Source organism: Lacerta agilis, chromosome 14 (assembly GCF_009819535.1).
Source record: "Lacerta agilis isolate rLacAgi1 chromosome 14, rLacAgi1.pri, whole genome shotgun sequence".
Classification (NCBI taxonomy): domain Eukaryota; kingdom Metazoa; phylum Chordata; class Lepidosauria; order Squamata; family Lacertidae; genus Lacerta; species Lacerta agilis.
In genome coordinates this window covers 8,010,027-8,031,202 of record NC_046325.1, presented here as the reverse complement: position 1 = coordinate 8,031,202, position 21,176 = coordinate 8,010,027, and the positions used below count along the sequence as shown (strand labels likewise).

At 40.6% G+C, this 21,176-nt stretch overlaps 2 protein-coding genes across 2 annotated transcripts; both read right to left on the bottom strand.

Annotated features, from left to right (window-relative positions):
* Nucleotides 1-449: 449 nt before the first annotated feature.
* LOC117058987 (vomeronasal type-2 receptor 26-like) lies at nucleotides 450-1,504 on the bottom strand. Its single transcript, XM_033170419.1, has 2 exons — nucleotides 1,444-1,504; nucleotides 450-1,351 (listed from the first exon to the last, which is right to left on the bottom strand). The coding sequence occupies exon 2, from the start codon at nucleotides 1,347-1,349 to the stop codon at nucleotides 450-452; it is 900 nt and encodes a 299-aa protein (XP_033026310.1). The 5' UTR covers nucleotides 1,350-1,351; nucleotides 1,444-1,504.
* Nucleotides 1,505-12,321: 10,817 nt separating this feature from the next.
* LOC117058986 (vomeronasal type-2 receptor 26-like) lies at nucleotides 12,322-14,097 on the bottom strand. Its single transcript, XM_033170418.1, has 2 exons — nucleotides 13,980-14,097; nucleotides 12,322-13,223 (listed from the first exon to the last, which is right to left on the bottom strand). The coding sequence occupies exons 1-2, from the start codon at nucleotides 14,089-14,091 to the stop codon at nucleotides 12,322-12,324; spliced, it is 1,014 nt and encodes a 337-aa protein (XP_033026309.1). The 5' UTR covers nucleotides 14,092-14,097.
* Nucleotides 14,098-21,176: the final 7,079 nt, after the last annotated feature.

Sequence of the window (21,176 nt, the reverse complement as noted above, 5' to 3'; positions counted from 1 at the left end):
ATGTGGCCAGCATGACTAAACCACTGCTGGTGAAACCAGAGCAGTGCACAGAAACACCGTTTACCTTCCCGCTGGAGTGGTTCCTATTTATCTACTTGACTTTGACGTGCTTTCGAACTGCTTAGCCTCTCATAAAACCATTACAAAGGCAGTGTGCAGTAAGCAGTCACAATTTGGAAGTCTATCCTAATATTCAGTCACTGTCTATACCCCCAAATGTTTGCACCCACTGTTTGTAGTGTTGCTCACTGGAGTCACAAGAAGTAAGTCCACACCATGGGGGGGGGTTGATGACCTTGAAGTTATGTAGTGGCAGAAATTAAGACTCCTTTTAATCTTCCCATATTCATGCTATGCATATTCAGATCTTCTGGAGAATCTAACCATTCCTTTTCCTTTTGGTTTTGCTTCTTTTTTTTCTGTCTCATTTTGAATTTGAATAAGTTTCCTCAGTGCTTTCTCCTTATCAGTTGCTCCCTGCTATTCAGCTCTGGCCTCAGCACAATGATGTAGCATTTAGGGCAAAAGATACAACCCAGTAACCCAGCGGTGGAGGCCAAGATGGAGAAGATCTCCACAGCCACCATGCCTTTCCCTCTGGTGCTCAGGTAAGTCGGAATAAAAGACAACCAAACACTGCAAAAGGCCAACATGCTGAAAGTTATGAATTTGGCTTCATTAAAACTATCAGGCAACTTGCGGGCTAGGAATGCCACAATGAAGCTGGTGATGGCCAGAAGACCCATGTAGCCCAAGACGCAGTAGAACATGACAACTGACCCTTCATTACATTGCACAATGATTTCTTCCTTTGCTGAGTACATGTCTAAATCAGGAAATGGAGGAGCGGTTGCCATCCAAGCAGTACAAAACCACATTTGAACAAATGAACAGCAAATTACAATGGAATAGGACACTTTCCTCCCCACCCATTTCTTTATCCTGGATCCTGGTTTTGTAGCCATGAATGCAAGAGAAACCATGGTGGTCTTTGCCAGCACACAAGAAACAGCCGCTGAGAAGACGATGCCAAATGTTGGTTGTCGGAGAAGGCAGGTCACTTTCCCAGGTTGGCCAAGGAATAGCAAAGAAGAAAGGAAACAGAACAGGAGGGAGACGAGGAGAGTATATGAGAGGTCCCGGTTGTTGGCTTTCACCATTGGCGTATCTTTGTGCTTTATAAATATTCCTAACACGAGGGCTGTGAACAGAGAAAAGGAAACTGCAGCTAAGGCTAAAGTGATTCCTAAAGGTTCTTCATATGATAGAAATGTTTTAACTTTGGGGGTGCAGTCATTTTTATTATTGCTTGGATACTGAGCTCCTGGGCATTTGAAACAGTCATCCATATCTGAAAAATAGAAAAAGGTCCAATTTGAGTGTCAATTTATCAGACAAAAGAAAATAAATTAGCTCTTATGGTGTTAGAATTTCATCAACTACCAGTTTGGTTTGAAATCTTCCCTTCTGGGCACAGAGCACAATCATAGCAGCAAGATTTCTCCCCTTCCCTTTTCTTCTTCTGATTACCAGGCCGGCAGTGTTCATTACACGAAGAAATTGGAAGCACCTATTCATAAAAAGCAAAAAAGAAGATTAGTGTGAGGAATAATTTTAGTTGATTTCATTTCTTTGCTTTCTGTTTTCAATTCTCCTGTGCACTGATTAGTAACTGTGAAGTTAAGTATTAGATAATTGTTGAAAAAGCTAATTAAATATGCAAAATGAGTCAACTTCCAATTACTGATGTAGCCTAATACCTTAGACCATACCCAACAAACCATTTTATCCTCTGAAGTGCCCTGAAACTTGCAGGTATACGGCAGTATATTAATTCAATTAAGAACAACAACAACAACAACAACAACAACAACAACAGATACTACCAAATTAGTGTTTGCAAGTGACTTGAACTGAAATTGAATAAAGTGGACTAATTTATCTTTGACAGCTATGAGAGAAAACTTTCTTCTCCCTGAAGCACAATCTAGTTTCAGAAGATAAAATGCTTTATATCTTCTCATAGGATGGGAAATCAACAAATGTCTACAGTATCTGAATTAGATAAATTTGGAGACATATGAGCCACATTTTTGTAAATGAAGATTTTCCAGATTTCACCCCCAAAAAATGTGTACAAGATTTTTAGTGTAAGGAGCACTTAATTTTTTTGAGATTTGTTTACAGGGCATGCTTTCAGAATAAATGAAATTCACAACCCATTCAGCTTGTCTTGAATACATGCTATCTGCCACATTTTAGATATTTAACTGTAAGGTTTTTTAATGCAAATTCAGGTGGTACGGATTAAAAGGGGTTGGTATTCAAATTTTCCAAGAAGCAATGGAGTGGTGATGCTTGTCAACTTGGGTAGCTTTAAGAGCGGATCACAAAAATAATCTTGGTGAAAAGAATGATCAGTCGTTACTAGCCACAATGGGTATATTCCAATTCAACTGTCAGAAGAAATACTGTATGTATATGCTGGCAACCACAAGTGGGCAGAGTGCTGTTGTGCACAATTCCTGCTTGTTTTCCTCCCATAGATGTATGGTTGGCTCCAGTGAGAACATCTAATTAAATTAGATGGGTCTTTCAACTGATGTGATGCAGTAGGGTCTTCTTATGTTGTCCTGGGTATTAAATTTGTGATGATGAAAAAATGCAGTTTGAATATGTTCTTCTGCTCAAAGTTGATGTGAAAATCACAGAAAGGTACTGCTGGAGGGATGTGTAAGAGGTAGAAGGTAATGTGCTTCTAACATTGTCCTCAGAAGCACCACCTCATTTATATCCTATACCATTATCCACAAAAGATTCCATGAACCTTACAAGCAGCAGCCTTTAGATGATCTGAGAGGTGGAGTCAACATACTGATGCAGAAACAGTGTCCTGATGTAGCTAAGAGCTGTAAGGCCCACAGTTCATGAAATATTTACAGAAAATCCAGCATGCTTTTCAAAATAAGAATAGCAATATATGGAATTTCAATATATTATCCTATTTTTGAAAATAAAAGTTATCACTCAGTTAATTCTGAAGCTTGGTGACCCAATGCAAACTCAGGTTATGGAGAAAAGAGAAGACCTTAAATCATCACTAATAACAAAGGGTTCACCAAGGAAACTACAGCATCCATACCTCATTAAAATGTCTTGGCCACACAATTATATCATCACTGATCATGAATACTTTTCCATCAAGGGCATTGGTATCAACCCTTCCAACTTTCACTCTCTGGAATGACTTGTTTGGGAATGTAATCATGTTTGTTATGTCAAAGCCACAACTCATTTCCCATTTATCATCAAAGGCCATAGTTTCTCCAACTGAGTTGTTGAATGAAATGCCTTGAAGAAACAGGTGGAGCTGATTGAAAGAAGGAAAATAAGAATCACAACTGGATAACCACAAGCTAAAAAAGTGCAAGCTTTTGTTATATGAAGAAATGTAACCCCACTGCTCCACACATACACCCCAAAATGTTGTAGAAAACATTTTAATTAGTTATACAGTGGTACTTCGGTTGATGAATGGCTTGGCTCCAGAACTAATCGGCTCCTGAATGCCGCAAACCTGGAAGTAATGTTTTTTGGAAGCCAAACGTCCAGCATGGCTTCCACTTGACTGCGGGAATCTCCTGCAGCCAATCAGAATCTGTGCCTTAGTTTTAAAATGGTTTCAGGAGTCGAATGGACTGCGGGAGCAGATTAAGTTGGAGAACCAAGGTACCACTGTACAAGGTGGAGGAAGCTGGATATAGGCCCAACTTATATTACCGTATTTTTCACTCCATAGGGCACACTGGACCATAGGGCGCACCTCGTTTTTAGAGGAGGAAACAAGAAAATTTTGTTTCTGGTTTTCCTCCTCTAAAAGCTCTATTTTTTTGAGGCTCAACTAAAAGTTTTGTAGCTTTTTTGCAAAGGGAAAAGCCCTGTTTTTTTTTGAGGATCAGCTAAAAGTTTTGCAGCTTTTTTTGCAAAGGGAAAAGCCCTGGTTTTTTTAGGATCAGCTAAAAGTTTTGCAAAGGGAAAAACCCTGTTTTTTGAGGATCACCTAAAGGTTTTGCAGCTTTTTTTGCAAAGGGGGCAAAGCAAAGCTCCTTTTGCAAAGGGGGAAAAGCAAAGAGGAAAAGCCCCATTTTTATGTGGTTCAACTCACATTTCTGCAGCTTCTAAAGGAAAGGAAGCCTTTCCTACAGTTTCCAGACAGATAATCTAATCAGCCAGTCACATGTCGCTGGGAAAACAAACAACCTCCCTCTGCAGCACATTCAACAAAGGAGGGCGGGGCTGAAAGAGAGCCGGGACTCTTATCTCTCTCCCGATCTCTTGCTGATCAGCTCCTTTCAACACCCCTTTTTCTCTTTGTAAAATAAAAAGCATGATCCTCTTTTGGCCCCTGGGCAATTCAGCTCCAGGGACCAGCACTCGCTCCATAAGACACACAGATATTTCCCCATACTTTTTAGGAGGAAAAAAGTGTGTCTTATGGAGCGAAAAATATGGTAATTAATCAATTCATTGTATTAAGAAGGTTTTTTGTGGAGAAAAGAAAACCCACTGCCCACCCAAATATTATCAGTTATTCAAGGAGGAGAAATTTGGTGGTAGCCACACCTTGTTTGTTCAATTTGTTCATTGAACAAATAAGATTTTGTTGTGGAACTATTACCTGCCAAGTCTGCAGTGGCTGATGTTTAACCACTGTTGATCTATGCTTGGCTCTAGATGAATACATGGCATGCAAAGCATGGGCAATGACATATACGGCATTATAGATGCTGTAGCTCTGGCCACTCATGTGCATTTCAAAAAGACCCGCAGGGAGACTTTCCAGCCTCTCCTCTCCAGTACATGTGTCATCTTCCATTTCAGGCATCCCTGGATCTGGAAGTAAACAGTCAAAGGCTTGCTCCCAGAAATCTTTCAGAAAACCATCTCCTTGAGTCCTCTTTGGCTTTATGTTCTGAAGAAATCCTCTGAACCCTGGTACCTCTTTTGTGTGAATTGCGAAGGAAATGGCACCCTGGAACATCTGGAAATCCCATCCTCTTGAAATCCCAGATAATACAAATTCTATCTGGGTTGTCATAATCCACACCTTTCCAAATAATATGCTTTCCTTATTTCCAAAATCTTGTGAACCTACAAATGTTCTCAGCCATAGAACTGTTACAGGATCTCCATATGCAATATTTGTATTGGCTTTATGATCTGCAAAAGATACACTGATTAAATTTGTGTCATAAAATTGATCTATGAAATCCTCCATATGAGCTACTTGCGAGATTCTTTTTGTGAAGGCTGAACAGATTCCATGCCTGGAAAACAATGACTCCAGTATTTTAAGGAATAGTTCTCCACTCTTATCATCCACCACAAAGAGTCCAATCCATGTCCACCTAAAATGCTGAAGTAACCAGATCATTCCCATAAACTGAAGATTTTCATTCGGAACCATGCGGTAAAAGGGAGGGCCTTCTATACTTTGGGTCTCATCTGGGGCAAATGATCCATACGTAAGCTGTAAGAAAGTGAACATATACCTGTACAATCAAGATGAGTTATAAATATCCCTATCCTTATCCTATCATATCCCTAGTCCCAGTAAAGGAAGAATGGCTACAAAAGCTTATGAAATATGCAGAAATGGTGAAACTTACCAGAAGAATAAGAAATCAAGATAACAAATACTTTATTAAAGAATGGTATATTGAACATTTACAGATAAATTGAAAACAGATAAAAACATTAGCATGGTTATTGTATTAACCTGCCGTTTTATAAGAGTATATATTTACAGTAGATCATTAAATGAGTAAATTAAATTAATTTGGTTATGCAGAAGAAATGAAAAAAAAATAAAGGAACCCCAGAAAGAGGGGGAAGGAAGTCAAATTTTGAAATGTTAAATGGATTGTGAAATTAATGAAATGTATGAATTTGAAAAGTATAAACAAAAAACAAAAAAGAGAGGCTGTGTTTAGGATTGGGTTGATGCAATATATACTTTTGAAATTGGATGAATTTGCTGAAAACCAGTAAAGGAGACTTCTATGTGAATTTTATCAAATTATCGAAACCTAATACTATTACCAAAATTTTAACTATTGTCATTAATATTGCTCCTTTCTGGCTCCCCAATCTCTCTCACTGTCAAAGAAAACAGATAAACAAATAGATGAAGAACCTAGCTACATAACGTTGAAACAAAAACCCCATACATGCACTATGCGAAAGAAGGAAAAATCATCACCCCCTCTTTCTCCCACCCCTCCTTCCCCACATTTTCTCCCCTCCACACATTGCAATGCCTATGATAGCAATGTATCACACCAAAGGTAACAGACCTGTAGATAGGACTCTATGAACTGAAAACAGAAACATTATATATACCTTAGTTATCCATGAAAATTGTTCAATGAAATTGATTTTAATAATATTGCTTCTTTCTTGTAAACTTCCAAGTTGAGTAATGCTATCCCCACATATTACCTGTGGGATCTTGTAGAGACCCATGATGTCCCTCATGTGAAAAGAGGTGTCAGATCCAAGTCCTCCAATAATTGCTAGGAGGTTTTTGTGTGACCCACATTCGTAGTTGGGAAGAAAACTGTCTGACTTGAAGATCAGATCCAGTGTGGTACGATAGGTCATCCTTGCATCATGATAGCTGTCAGAGATGTGGAAACCAAGTGTGACGTTAGGTAGCATCTTGGGATTCTTGTTGATGTCATTTATGGCAAACACCAGAGCCAGGATGTGTGAGTAGAACTTGGTGACCACACTGCCAAGAGAGTTGATTTCATTAATTTAAAAGATGAGTCTATAATGAACAAATTCATGATGCTATACAGTGGAGGCTCGGGTTGTGAATGTGATCTGTGCGGGAGGCACGTTCACAACCCGCAGTGCCGCGTTTGCGCACGCACGGGTGGTGATTCAGCGCTTCTGGGCATGTGCAAAGTGCGATTTAGCGCTTCTGCGCATGCACGAGTGGTGAAACCCGGAAGTACCCATTTCTGTATTTCCAGGTTCGGCGCGGTGCGCAACCTGAAAACGCACAACCTGAAGCGTCTGTAACCCAAGATATGACTGTAATACTAGATATTCCTATGTGTAACTGAATCAGAATGTTAGACAATATTTCATATTTGTGATTCCCTCCCCTCAATGCCACACCATCCTCTTCAGAAGAAAAGTTAATTGTGCAAAATGACATAGAGTGGGAAAGTCAGTATTCTGATGTCATGTGTGTATATGCATGTAGGTATGTAATATTATAGTGGCTGTCACATGTAGTACCAGATTTTTGGGATTTTTTTCCCTATTTGTTTCCAATATCCCATAGTTAATAAATCCCTTTCAGCTAAATAATGCTTCTAATATATGATGCATCAGAACATATTTGCCTTATGTCATTTTTAGGGCCTTCACACGTTTTGTGATCTCTTTTTTCTGTTTATTTTTTAATGAACAAATATGGTCACTTAAGCAAACTTGATTCAATACATTATAAGAGCAATCATTTGGTACCAAGAAGGCAGGGAAAAGAATAAATACCCCCCCCCCGAGATAAACAAATGTGTCAAAGGAATCAGTGTTTTTCCATGTCTTTCTATTTCTTCATTTATGAATCCTCTTCTTTGCTTGTCTGTCCATCTTTTTGTGCAAGATTTCTTATTCACTTTTTGAAGACTAGTATTGCTAACAGCAGCTCTTTGCCTAGCATTTTCAATGCCCCCCTTAGTCCTTTCCAATTCCTGCATAAAATTTTAAGTAATCTGGAGGCGTACAAAATTAGCAGATTAAATGCAACAATTGAAGTTGTCCCCAATTCCTGGTTTCCATGATAAAAGTAACTTCTCATTCTTGGAATGGCAGAAACAGTATTTACTTTTAACAACTAAAATGCAATGCATTCAGGAGGTGCAAATGGGGATTCTTACTGTGGAACATCAAATATTGTCTGAGACGGATGTTCCTTGAAAGAGACTTCACTGAAAAAATAGGAGATCTGAGAAGCGATCCCACCAATGAGGAGACCGCCTGCCTGGTGGAAATCATGTAGAACAGGGAGGGGATCATCTCCGAGACATCTCATAATATCTACTTGGCAGACAATGGGAGGCAGAAGAAATAGCAGCATTGTTATTCTCAACATGTTGGCAGCAAAATTTCTTTGTAAATGCAAATTCTCTTGCATCCATCTCATTGTTTCAGTGGGTTAGACTGAATGGTCCCTGGCTCTGTCAAATTAGCCCTAGAATTTTCATTAAGAGTGTTCCAAATGACTTGAATACTATCTGACATCACCAACTTTCCAGTTTCAATGTGGTTTATAAAAAGAAAAGGGGGGAAGTGTCAGAAATGGCCATGTTTACCTCATGTACTTAATCCCAGTTGCCCATGCTAGGGGGAGTTCTGTATTATCACTTTCAGGCCTGCATAGTGACTGTTTTCTTCTGCATTCTAGAGAGTCTTGGGAGCTTCAGACAGGTGAGCACATTATAGTGTTTTGGTTAATTGTAGGGAGAGATAATTATTTTTTCAGAGTGCGCATCCTGAATGGCACTTTTGGCATGAAACATGTTGGCTCTTTTTTCCACAGCTGACCAAACATATTCTCTGCTTCCTAAAGAAATGTGACATGGGACTTCAGTTCCAGATTTCAAACTCCAAAAAGAGGCTGGCAATATTGGCTGTCACAGCGTCCAAAGAGAGCTTTGCAATTATGGTTTCCTACAGTAATGAAAGAGCACCATTAAAAAAGCAAAAAAATAAATAAAAAAATTTAAAAAATCAGGATTAGGAATTGGAATGGCATTGCTCTTAGCAATGGCTGGGAGGTATGTAGCATAATGATTTCCTTAAAGAACCCCTCAGCAACTTGATTTTCTAAAAAAACAAAAACACAAAAACACACCCATGTACTGTATAGGACCCAAACCAATGGCTTCAATATACCAAAAAGAGAGAGATTTTGACTAAACATCAGGAAGAATCCTCTGACAGTTCAGCCTTTGGATGGTGGTTGACTCTCCTTCATTGCAGGTTTTTAAGCAGAGGTTAGATGGACATCTGCCATGGATGCTTTAGCTGATATTCCTGAATAGCAAAGTGTTGGACTACATGACCCTAGGGGGTCCTTTCCAACTCTATAATGCTGTGATATTATGATAAGCAGTGTAACCTGAGTCATTGGCTTACCTCTAGCCCCAATCATAATGAACAGTGTTTTGGACACAATAGCCCCAGATCTCCCTGAGCGAATTGAGTTTATAAACTGATAGTTCACTAGCACTACATATCTCACAGTTTTCTTTTAATGTTTTCTTTTCCCTTCCCCTTTACCTGAGGCCTGAGGAATTCTATAAAACCCCAGTTCCAAAAGCACTGGAAGCTCAGTAGAGTCAATGTTGCTCAATTTTAGTTAATACGGAACATGGAAATACCAGGGATTGAACCCTGTACCTCATCTATTAAAAATAGGGCTGTCTGTCATAGTGCCCAGGAAAACCCAGATGAATGGCAGGGGGGGGCGGCACACACACACACACACCAGATTTTCACTCTGGGGAATATGGAAACACTAATTTAAAAGATGTGTTCTTCCTTTGAACTTTTCACCAGTCACAGGCTGGCATACTTCATGTAGATGAACAATCTATGCTCCATGTGCCATAAGTGGTCTTCTGTGTGGATCTCCAAACATAGAATTTCATTGAACTCCCACTGGTTGTGAGAGCTGCTGTAAAAATAACTGTATGCCCTACCCATAGAAGCAACAGCAGCCTCAGAAGAACATTTTTACTTTCTGCAGTTTCCAGTAACTAGCATTTAGATTGCTGCTACTGGTGGAAATAGAACATCACCATCAGGGCTGGTATCCACTGATAGATATCCTTCATCAAAATCACTAGTAGGAGTGAAATCCATAGTTTAACTATGTGTTGTGTAAAGGAGTACTTTTTTGGGGTCTCCTGAACCTTTAAATAATCACTCTCACTGGATATCCCCAACTTTTATTGTTATGAAACAGGGGAAACGTTTTAATCTCTGTGCTTTCTCCATAACATGCAAAAATGTACTGTATACACTTCTATCATGTCTTCTGGTGCTTGCCTTTTCATTAAACTAGAAAGACCTTCCCAGATTGTTCTGACTCAAGTGGGTTCAGAATTGAAAAGAGAATCTGTTTGAAGGCAATGTTCTATGAGGGGATTTGTTGTGATAAGGCAGAAACCAGGGAAAGGACGGGAATGGCTGGTGTGGAACTGGAAATCTTAACAAACCTATGTGCTTGCCATCCAAGGATGCTTACAGCCTCCAAGGGCAACTCCAATTTTTGTCTGCAAATGCACTATCTGACTCCCAAGGACACCGCTGTGTATTACTGTGCATGAGACGCAGCTGTCATTCAAAAACCCTTGTGATAAAGCAACTCTGGAAGGGATTGTCTGGGAGGAGAGCTCAAGAGACACTGTTGTCAGAACTGATTTAGAACCTCTTGTTTGTTCACCCAGTGGGAATGCAGAGATTCTTCTTCTTCCATCATAGGAAGAAAAAATGGTGTATGAACTTTATCAGGGCATAATATCCTGCTAATGAAAACCACCTTTCTCTAACCCAAGATAAAATAAAACTTATTTGAAGAAAGAAGTTGCAGTGCTGGTTTTTAACATCCACAAAGAGCAGTCATAGATCACAACTTTATTTTTAATGATAATGGGCAGTGGCAAATTATTGATATATTGCAGAAGTCTACCACACCTATAATGATAAGCCTAGGAGGTCCATGGAAAAAGTAATCAGGAAGATGTTAGTCAATTTACCCTCCCCTGTATCTGAAGTGCATTAGATGGGGATCAAGGTCCACACAGGTTGTTCCATATCCTAATAAAATTGATTCTGAATCCCAGATTCTTCTAGGGTATTCTCCATATTATTCTTTGTGAATGTAGCAACAAAGGGCAACACTTTTTTTTAGTAGGGATAGTGGAGAATATTCTGGCTCTTAACTGGAATTTAGCAATGTGGCATTGGACTAAGTAGAGTTGCTAAGTGATGTCTATGGATATATATGTGTAAACAACATGGAATAAGAAGATAGGGAAGGTTGGTTGTTGGCTGATATATTATCTATTCTGTTTCATATGTCTGTTTTCTGTAAAGCATAGGTGGCTAACCTGTGGCTCACCAGATACTAAATAGAAACAGATTTGTAGAGTTGGAAGGGATCATGAGGGTCATCTAGTCATACCCCCTTTTGGACTCCACCTCTTATCACCATCCTGGTTAGGGCTGATGCAAGTAGGAGTCCAGATCATATCATGCATCCTTATTTTATGTAATATGAAATAAAATACTATATAACCATGCAATTTTGCATTATTATGTTCACTTTTAAAAAAGGCGATTTCACTTATATTATGAGCATTTTAACAGTTAATTTGTGCGTTTTAATGCTAGACTGTATGACTATTTTAATAGACATTTTATATTTTATGTAAACTGAGTAGATTATATGGATGATTAAGCAGTATATAAATCTGAAAAAATAATAATTAAACAAAGTCATATTGCAGGCCACAGGTTTGTCACCCCTGATACAGAGAAGAGTGACAAGGAGACAAATGGAAAACCACAATTTCCTCTAATGCATATAAAAAAATGTGAAATGGATTGGTTACACCTCTAATGCTATCAACATCTCATACTCCATGCAAGTGTCTCATTAGCACCTCAGTCTCTGTCTATGAATGTAACAGAATGACATTGTAGAATTATGAAGTGGCAGAAAGGATGCAAACACTTCAGGTGATGTGGGGGATACCATTTTTGACTGCTTCTCTACTATTAAAAAACCACTTCACAAATATAGAACATCTGGGAGAAAATTATTGTATCATCATGAAGATTGTGAAATTATTGTATCATCATTGTATTGTGTCATGAAGAGCATGAGAAGGTATGATGAAGGCAAAGAAGCTTTAGAAATCTATCATCTATCATCTATCTATCATCTATCTATCATCTATCATCATCTACAGAAGTGTTACTGGATCATCAATAATGATCTAGTAAGCCATATGCTCCTAAAGCCTACTGTATGTCCAACTCACCTAATATTTTGATTCAAACCATATGAAATATTTAATTCTTTCTTCGTATTAGTTGTTCCCTATTGTTCAGTTCAGGCTTGATCAAAACTTTCGGTGAATATCTATCAGTAATGTACTAGTAAGCCATATGTTCCTCAAGCCTATATCCAACCCATCTAATAATATGATATATACAAAACATATAGATAATTTAACACTTTCTTCTTATTAGTTTTTCCCTGCTGTTTAGTTCAGGCCTCATCACAATGATGTAGCATTTAGGGGAAAAGATGCAACCCAGCAACCCAGAACTGGAAGCCAATATTGAGAAGATCTCCACAGCCACCATGTATTTTCCTCGGGTGCTCAGGTAGGTTGGAACAAAGGAGAGCCATACGCTGCAAAATGCTAGCATGCTGAAGGTGATGAACTTGGCTTCATTAAAACTGTCTGGTAACTTGCGGGCAAGGAATGCCACAAGGAAACTGGCAATGGCCAAAAGGCCTAAGTAACCAAGGACACAATAAAACATGGCAGCAGACCCTTCATTACATTGAACAATGATTTCTTCAGTTACTGACTGCATATCTAAATCTGGGAATGGCGGAGAGGTTGCCAGCCACAAGGTGCAAATACTCGCTTGAATGGAGGTGCAGGAAAGGACAATTGAATAGATTAGTCTTTTCCCCACCCATTTCTGCATCCTAGATCTAGGCTTTGTGGCCATAAATGCAAGAGAAACTATGGTGGTTTTGGCCAACACACAAGAAACCGCCATGGAGAAGATGATGCCAAAAGCAGATTGTCGGAGAAGGCAGGTCACTTTCCCAGGCTGGCCAAGGAAAAGCAAAGATGAGAGGAAGCAGAGCAGGAGGGAGATGAGGAGAGTGTAGGTGAGTCCCCGGTTGTTGGCTTTCACTATGGGGGTGTCTCTGTGCTTAATAAAAATTTGTAGTATCAAGGCTGTGGTAAGAGAAAAACAAACCACAAGTGAGGCTAACGTGACCCCTATTGGTTCTTCATATGAGAGGAAGGTTATAACTTTAGGGATGCACTCATTTTTATTTTTGTTTGGATATTGATATTCTGGGCATGTGAAACAGTTGTCCATATCTGAAAAACAGAAAAAGTCCAAATGCGGTGTTAATTAATGTGACACAGCAAAATAAATAAACCCTGTGTGATGGCCAAATTACATGACCTGCAGGTTTTGTGTCCTATCTTCCCTACTTGTTAAAGAGCACAATCATAGCAGCAAATATTTACCCCTTCCTTCTTTTTCTTCTGATGACCAGGGTGGCCATAATCATAACACAAAGAAAGGGGAATAATCTACAAACAGGAAAGAAGATTAATATGGGAGATAATCATGGCTAATTTTAACTGATCTTTATAATATGTCAATTTTTATTCTTACTTTGGAACTGATAATCAGATCACTTCAAACATCCATCCATATCTGACAAATAGAAAGTTTTAATCCTAATTCACCTGACCATTAAGTGTATTAAAGGTAAAGGGACCCCTGACCATTAGGTCCAGTCGTGTCCGACTCTGGAGTTGCGGCGCTCATCTCGCATTACTGGCCGAGGGAGCCAGCATACAGCTTCCTGGTCATGTGGCCAGCATGACAAAGCCGCTTCTGGCGAACCAGAGCAGCGCACGGAAATGCCGTTTACCTTCCTGCTGGAGCGGTACCTCTTTATCTACTTGCACTTTGACGTGCTGTCGAACTGCTAGGTGGGCAGGAGCAGGGACCGAGCAACGGGAGCTCACCCCGTTGCGGGGATTCGAACCGCCGACCTTCGATTAGTTAAGTGTATTAGTCATATACAATTGCAAATTTAGATATTTGAGGACAATACCTACCAGTCTGCTTTGAAATCTTCCCTTCAGGGCATGGAGCACAATCATAGCAGCAAAACTTTACCCCTTCCTTCTTTTTCTTCTGATAACCAGGCCAGCAATGGTCATTACACATAGAAAGAGGAAGTGCCTATCAATGGACATTAAATAGTTTAAACTGGATGATATTCAATCAATTTTGTTGATCTTGTCCATCACCTTACTTGATAGTCCAGAAATAACTAGCATTCATTTATTATCAGTACTTTTGACCTATTCTTTATCACATGGTCCCAGAGCACATTACGTACAGAATCAATATAAGAAATTCAAACAACCTACTAAATGCCAGTTTTCATAAGAATTGCTATATTTGGCATTGAAACCTTGCATATAGCTTTGAAGTCCTAGGTAGTACCAGCCTTCTAGAGTTTGACGATCCATTTGAAAGTCATGTGAAAGTCAGGTCCTGTGATTTGTCCTGTGATTTCTCAGCACTGGGCAGAGAGATTTTTTTCTTGCCCCACCACCTTCCCTGTGAAAACTTGCTCTCCAATTCAGCAGTAAACACTAGGGTTTGACCAGGGTAAGCAGTGGGACAAAATTAAAACCTCTTACATCTGTATCTAGAAATCACGGGACAAGTGGAAGTGTGGGTGACCCTTCAGTCCTGACACACTGATTTCACAATTAGTTTAAAGAGGATATCCCAAGAGAATCACAGCGTCCATACCTGATTAAAATGTCTGTGCCAAAAAATTATATCCTCATTTATGGTGAATTTCTTTCCTTGCAGATCATTGGGATCCAGGCTTCCAACTTGTACTTTCTGGAAATACTTGTTGGGAAATGTGACCATATTTACAATATCAAACCCACCTCTCATTTCCCTCTTGTAATTAAAGGACACTTCTTCATTAGCTGAGTTGTTAAATGAAATGCCTTGAAGAAATGGGTGGAGCTGGTTGAAAGGAAGCGAGAGTAACAGAAGGGTAACAAAACTCTGGAGTGTGCAGAAACAAAATATTTTCAGTTTCCAATTGTAAGAGGATATGAAAATAGATAAAACATTGCCAGTGAATATGGTCTAGCCTATGGCATAGAAGCACCTTTCAACACAGCTGGGCATTCAGTTTGTTGAGTCTCTTGGCTCTATGAAGGGCAAGGTGTGACTTTTCTAGACAGGTCTAGTTTTTAATCACATTTTCCCAGGATTAATAACAGTGATTCTTTGGGTAGGAAGCAATAGAGTGGAGGAGAGGCTGCAGCCTAGGCTGGTCCTACTCTTTTGTTCAAATGAACTTACTCCAAGGTAAATGTGTAGATGATTGCAACCTTAAGGTGAGAGGCAACTAAGTCACATACTCGAATCATTCTTATCATTGGCATTAAGTTGCTCGTGCTGTGAGTTCAGCTGGTATACTCTGAATATTTAGCTAACATCAAATAGTACCCATGACCTCTAAGTAGGGTGGATCCAGTGTACTATGCAGTGTACATCTGGCCATTTTAAGTGCTAGTGAGGCCTATTTTGCACATTGTCTAACATATTGCAAGTCAATTATACATTTCAAGTTATATTATAATTTAATTAAATTATATATCAGTTATATTTCAGCATTCTTCCAAGACTGACTCAGTTTCACCTGGTGAGATTCATGGCCAAATGAAACATCAATATTATTATTATTATTATTATTAATCATCATCAACAAACATGAATTCTCCCCATGTATATTGGAAAGCCCCACGACTCCAGCACAGCACACTCCTCATTTCAACAACTTTCTGAGAGCTGAAGGAACTGCTGCTGAACAGGTAAATCTTCTCTCCTCAAGTCAAATGTATCTTGTGGGGTACTGTGAGAAGAGACTTTGGGTGAAAGGTGGGTCGTTGTTCTGATCCAATAGGAGTCTTATGCTCATTGGTAAGCCTTTGATTTGGAACCCTGATTTTGCATGGTGAACATTCAAGGAGAGAAGATTTCCTGCTTCAGAAAAAATGCTCTTCAGTTCAAGGTGGAGGGTTGTTAAGATATTGGGTGTGATGTGCCAGAGGCTGGAATATGACCAATCTCAATGAGCACCCAAATTAAAGTGAAATCTTAGAATATTTCATTGTGGAGCAGGGGCGTCGTAAGGTGGGGGCGGTGGGGGCGGGCCGCCCCTCGTGCCGCCCCTAGGCGGGTGTGTGCGGTGCTGCTGCTCCCGGGGTGACGGAGGGAGCGGCAGCGCGTGGGGTGACAAGCGGCGGCCCCTCCCACCACTCCCATGCGCCGCCGCTCCCTCCGTCACCCCGGGAGCAGCAGCGCTGCACGGACGAGGCTCCCAAAGTGGCGGCCCGGTATCCCCAGGGGCGGGGCGTCACCGCGTGTGCGTGCGTCATGACGCACACGCAGCGATGCCCCGCCCCCGGGGATGGCGGGGCCGCCGCTTCGGGAGCCTCGGTGGGCTGCAAAGAGCCCCGAAGCCGCAGCCTGGCACCCCTTTGCACTACGGCAGCGGCTTCGGGGCTCTTTGCAGCCCGCCGAGGCCCCCAAGCCCCCGCCCGGCATACCCTGGGGGCGGGGCGGGGCCGCGCGTGCGTGCGTCATGACGCACATGCAGCGATGCCCCGCCCCCGGGGATGCCGGGCCGTCGCCGCGTGTGCGTGCGTCATGACGTCATGACGCACACACGCGCCGCGATGCCCCGCCCCCCCAGGGGTGCCTCTTGGCTTCCCGCCCCGGGCAGCCAAGGGGCTAGGAACGCCCCTGTTGTGGAGACATTACCTGCCAAGGCTGCAGAGATAGAAATTCAATACTATTACTCCCCAGAATTGTGTTGTGTTTGGGTCTGGTTGTGAGCATAGTATGCAGTGCATGAGCAAAAGCGCAGACAGCATTATAGATGCTGTAGCTGTCACCAATCATCTGCATTTCGAAAAGACTCGCAGGGAGACTTTCCAGCCTCTCCTCTCCGGTACATGTACCATCAACCATGATAGGCATCCCTGGATCTGGAAATAAACAGTCAAATGCTTGCTCCCAAAAGTCTTTGAGGAAACCATTTCCTTGTTTCCTATCAAGTTTTGTGATCTGAAGAAATTCTATGAATCCTGGAAGCTCATTTGTGTGAATTGTGAAGGAAATGGCACCTTGGAACAACTGAAGATCCAAACTCCTTTGAGGGCCTGATAAAATGAAATCACTCTGGGTTGTCATAATCCACACTTTTCCATATAATGTGTTTTCATCATTTAATGTATCTTGAACGAGTATAAAAGTTCTGAAAGTTGAAAGTGTCATTGATCCTCCGTACATGATAAACACACTGGGTTTTTTATTTCTCAATGGTAAATGCAAATTGGAAGCTGTGTTGAGTATGTCCCCAAAATTTTCAAAATGGGCTTGCTGTGGAATCCTTCTGACAAATGCCGAACAAATTCCATTCTGGAAAAATAATGATTCTAGAGCCTGCAAAAATTGTTCTCCGCTGTTCCCAGCTGCAACATAGAGCCCAACCCATGTCCATCTAAACTTCTGAAGTAGCCAGATGATCCCCCTGTGCTGATGGGACTCATTTGGAGCCATGTGGTAAATTTGGAGCCATGTGTCTATTATCAGTTTCTTTCACTGGGGGAAATGAGCCATATGTGAACTAAAAGAAAAAATGTATAGATATAGCATAAAAAACTTAAGAGCAGTCTTATGTGCATGTCCATTTTATATATTTATTTATGCAATACAGAAACACCCACCCACACCCACACAAAAAAAACCCCACATGCACTTGTTTAGGTAGCAGTGAGAAGAATAAAATATGAATAACCCCAGAGCCCCCAAACAAATCCTACCTGTGGAATCTTGTAAAGACCCAAGATGTTTGCCATATAGTGGGAGGTATGAAAACCAAGTCCTCCAATGATAGCTATGAGTTTTTTCTGGCTGTCGCATTTGTAGTTGGGGACAAATCTATCTGACTTGAACAGAAGGTCCAGAGTGGTACGGTAGGTCATCCTTGCATCATAGTAGCTGTCATAAATGTGGAACCCAAGTGTAACATTGGGCAAGATCACGGGATTCTCATTGATCTCCTTCACAGCAAATGCCAAAGCAAGGGCATGCTGACAGAACTTTGTCACCACACTGCCAATATAATTGATCTGTTATTCCTTGAATATGAGATCGGAAAGGCTGAGAAGTGTTTAGTCAGATCCAGGTTATACACTGAGATGAAGAGGAGTAGCTCTGGGTGACCTTCATTAGACTCCTTGTAAACAGATAAGGCTGAATAACATCACCCTCCTGCAAATACTCAGTGCAGGATAAAATAAAACAAGCAAGCAAATCACCTGTATTGCAGGTGTTTGCCACTGGTGTCCTTTACAAAACAGGACTAAATTTAGTGAGGGAAAAGTGGGGCAAGAGAAAAGAGTGAAACAGAAGAAAGGGAAATTTAGAGATACAGAGGGATTTAAGAGGGAACTGCAAAGCAGTGCTAACTCTTACTTTTATTTTGCTCTAAATTTTGCTATCGGTTTTTGCTTCTTCTGTTGCATTGGGAGACCAGGACATTTGCCTTATGATCTGTTTCAGAAATGTTATTTCACATAGGGATTTCTTCCCCCTAATATCTCCTTATTTTCCCATTTAAACTGTTCTTGAGCTTTAAGGCTAGATCCTGAATTCATCTCCCTCAGTTTTCCACCTGAGTCTACAGAAGCCAGATAGTTTCATCTCTGTTCAGATTGGTAGCTCACTAACTTCTGATTTTGTATATTTTCATCAAATGTTTGCGTTGCCTTAAATAAATCTTTCCAACTTATTTTATTTTGGTCTGACACATGCCATTTTCTTATCACCACCAGGAAAGGGGGTGGTGGTATTGGAAAAAAGACCCATATCTGCTCTATATTGGGTGAAATGCATGAATCTATAGAATGCATATGGGGGAAAACAATACTTACTTAGGCACCTCAAAAAGGTTCAGAGAAGGATTTTCCCTGAAGGAAACTTCATGGATAACATAAAACATCTGAGAAGCCATCCCACCAATGACAAGGCTGCCAGGCTGGTACCACTCGTGTGGAACAGGGAGGGGTCCATCTTTGGGGTATTTTAAGGTGTCCACTTTGCACACCATGAGAAGCAACAGAAGCAGCCACACAGCTCTGCCCAACATTCGGGAAGCAAAGTATATCTCTAGATGCAAATAGTCCTGTCCCATATCTAGGCAATGCCTGACATTATCAAATTTCATTGGATGGTGCCGGACTCTCCCCACACACCAATCAATGGGAAATTTATCAGGCTTACTTTTAGCATCAAGAGGATTACAAATGGCTTCAAGAGTGTCTGAGACAATATGAAAACGAGGGCAGTGTCAGAGTTGGGCTCTACCTACGGTATCCCTTGCACCTAAACCCAACTCTGCAGTCTATTTGCAACCACTTCCAGGCTTGTTTATTGGCTGTTTTGTCTTGTCTTCTCCAAAGCCTTAGAAACTTTGGCAAGGTGAACAAATTATAGTGATTTGGATAATTGCAGGGGGAGATAATTACTTCTTCACAGTTTAGATTATGAGTGGTACTTTTGGCAGGAAACATGTTGATTCCCCCCACCTCAATGCAACCTCTCCCTAAAGGGGTGAGAAGCTGAGGCCTTATTGCAGGTTTTTGTGGTGAGGAAACTCCAAGAAAAAGTAACGTTAGAGGCAAGGTTTCCCCAATTGACCAGGAAGACCATTTTGGTCAAATTACACATAACTATTCTATACCTAGGGGAATGCATGTCAATCTGTTCTGACATTTATTCACACTTGTATTTGTTATTTTGTGTTTCTACACAGTTGGTTTATTATGTAAAATTCTCTATTCCTTTTTATATTCCACTGATGCATATCAAAACAGACACTCAAATATTATCTTATTGAGAGCCAGTGTGGTGTAGTGGTTAAGAGTAGTAGACTCGTAATCTGGTGAACCGGGTTCGCGTCTCCGCTCCTCCACATGCAGCTGCTGGGTGACCTTGGGCTAGTCACACTTATTTGAAGTCTCTCAGCTCCACTGTTTGTTGTGGGGGAGGAAGGGAAAGGAGAATGTTAGCCGCTTTGAGACTCCTTAGGGTAGTGATAAAGCGGGATATCAAATCCAAACTCCTCCTCCTCCTCCTCTTCTTCTCCATCAACATATGCCTTATTTAAAAATCAGTTGCCTCCTTTGTATATCCTTTTTCAAAATTAATGAATTTCCAAGGAGGTAGCCCTGTTACTCCTCAGCAGAAAAAGAGCAGAGTACCTTGTATTTAAGGTTAGCAACATGGCTAGTGGTCCATCACAAAGGCATCTGGGACTACAAGCATAAGCATGTCTACTCAGATATAAATCTCATGAATTCTTTGGTGCTCATTACCACATAAGTGTGATTGGAATTGCAACAATCACAGCATTGATTTCTTGTCATCTTATATCATTTCCCACACTCAGACATTAGAGAGGGAAAGTTGATCGGGGTGGAGAAAATAAATTTTAAATTTAATTTTACTTTTCAAACAAAGATTTGAGGGAATGGATGAGTGGTCAATAATGAGCACTCAGATCCAGATGGTTCTGCCCACTTTGGCCGAGACGCTCCAAATTTAAGAGAGGAGCACAGATAAAGGCCATAGGTAGCCAAAGAGATTACCTCTTTGCATGTGAAAAGAACAATAGTGAGTGATGCATTCCATTGTTTGTTTGTTCCCAGTGGGAATTATACATAAATGAATATGTAAATAATGCATATTGCAAAGCAATTTATGTATCTAATTTCAATAAACATGTAAATGTTAAACAGTCATTTTCACTACTAAGGCAAAAAGCATTCACAGCATGAGTCCTTGCATCAGTCTTCCAATGTGGATCTGCAAATCAGACCCACAAATTTGACTGGGGATTCTTGCAGAACCCTAGTGTGTAGTTGTCTCCACATTCATGTTGTAGTCATATGCTAAATTACATTCAATTTCATTTATTAGAAGCATGTCATGAAAACATGAGAAGAGCCTCACTGAATCAGACCAGTGGCCCATCTTTTTCAGAGTCCCTTTCCCACATTAGGCTACCAGATCCACATGTGAAGTCCACACACAGGACCTGAACAAAACACCACATCCCCCCCTTTCTCTATACATTTGGAAAATATGTAGGATGTCATCTAGTCCTACCAAGTGTTTATTACAACATAGTGGGGGCAATATGAGGA

Coding starts and splice junctions, on each gene's coding strand:
- LOC117058986 (XM_033170418.1), bottom strand. CDS start 14,091: ATGTGTAATGACCATTGCTGGCCTGGTTATCAGAAGAAAAAGAAGGAA. Junction 13,224..13,979: donor GAAGATTTCAAAGCAGACTG/GTAGGTATTGTC, acceptor TCTGTTTTTCAG/ATATGGACAACTGTTTCACA.
- LOC117058987 (XM_033170419.1), bottom strand. CDS start 1,349: ATGGATGACTGTTTCAAATGCCCAGGAGCTCAGTATCCAAGCAATAAT.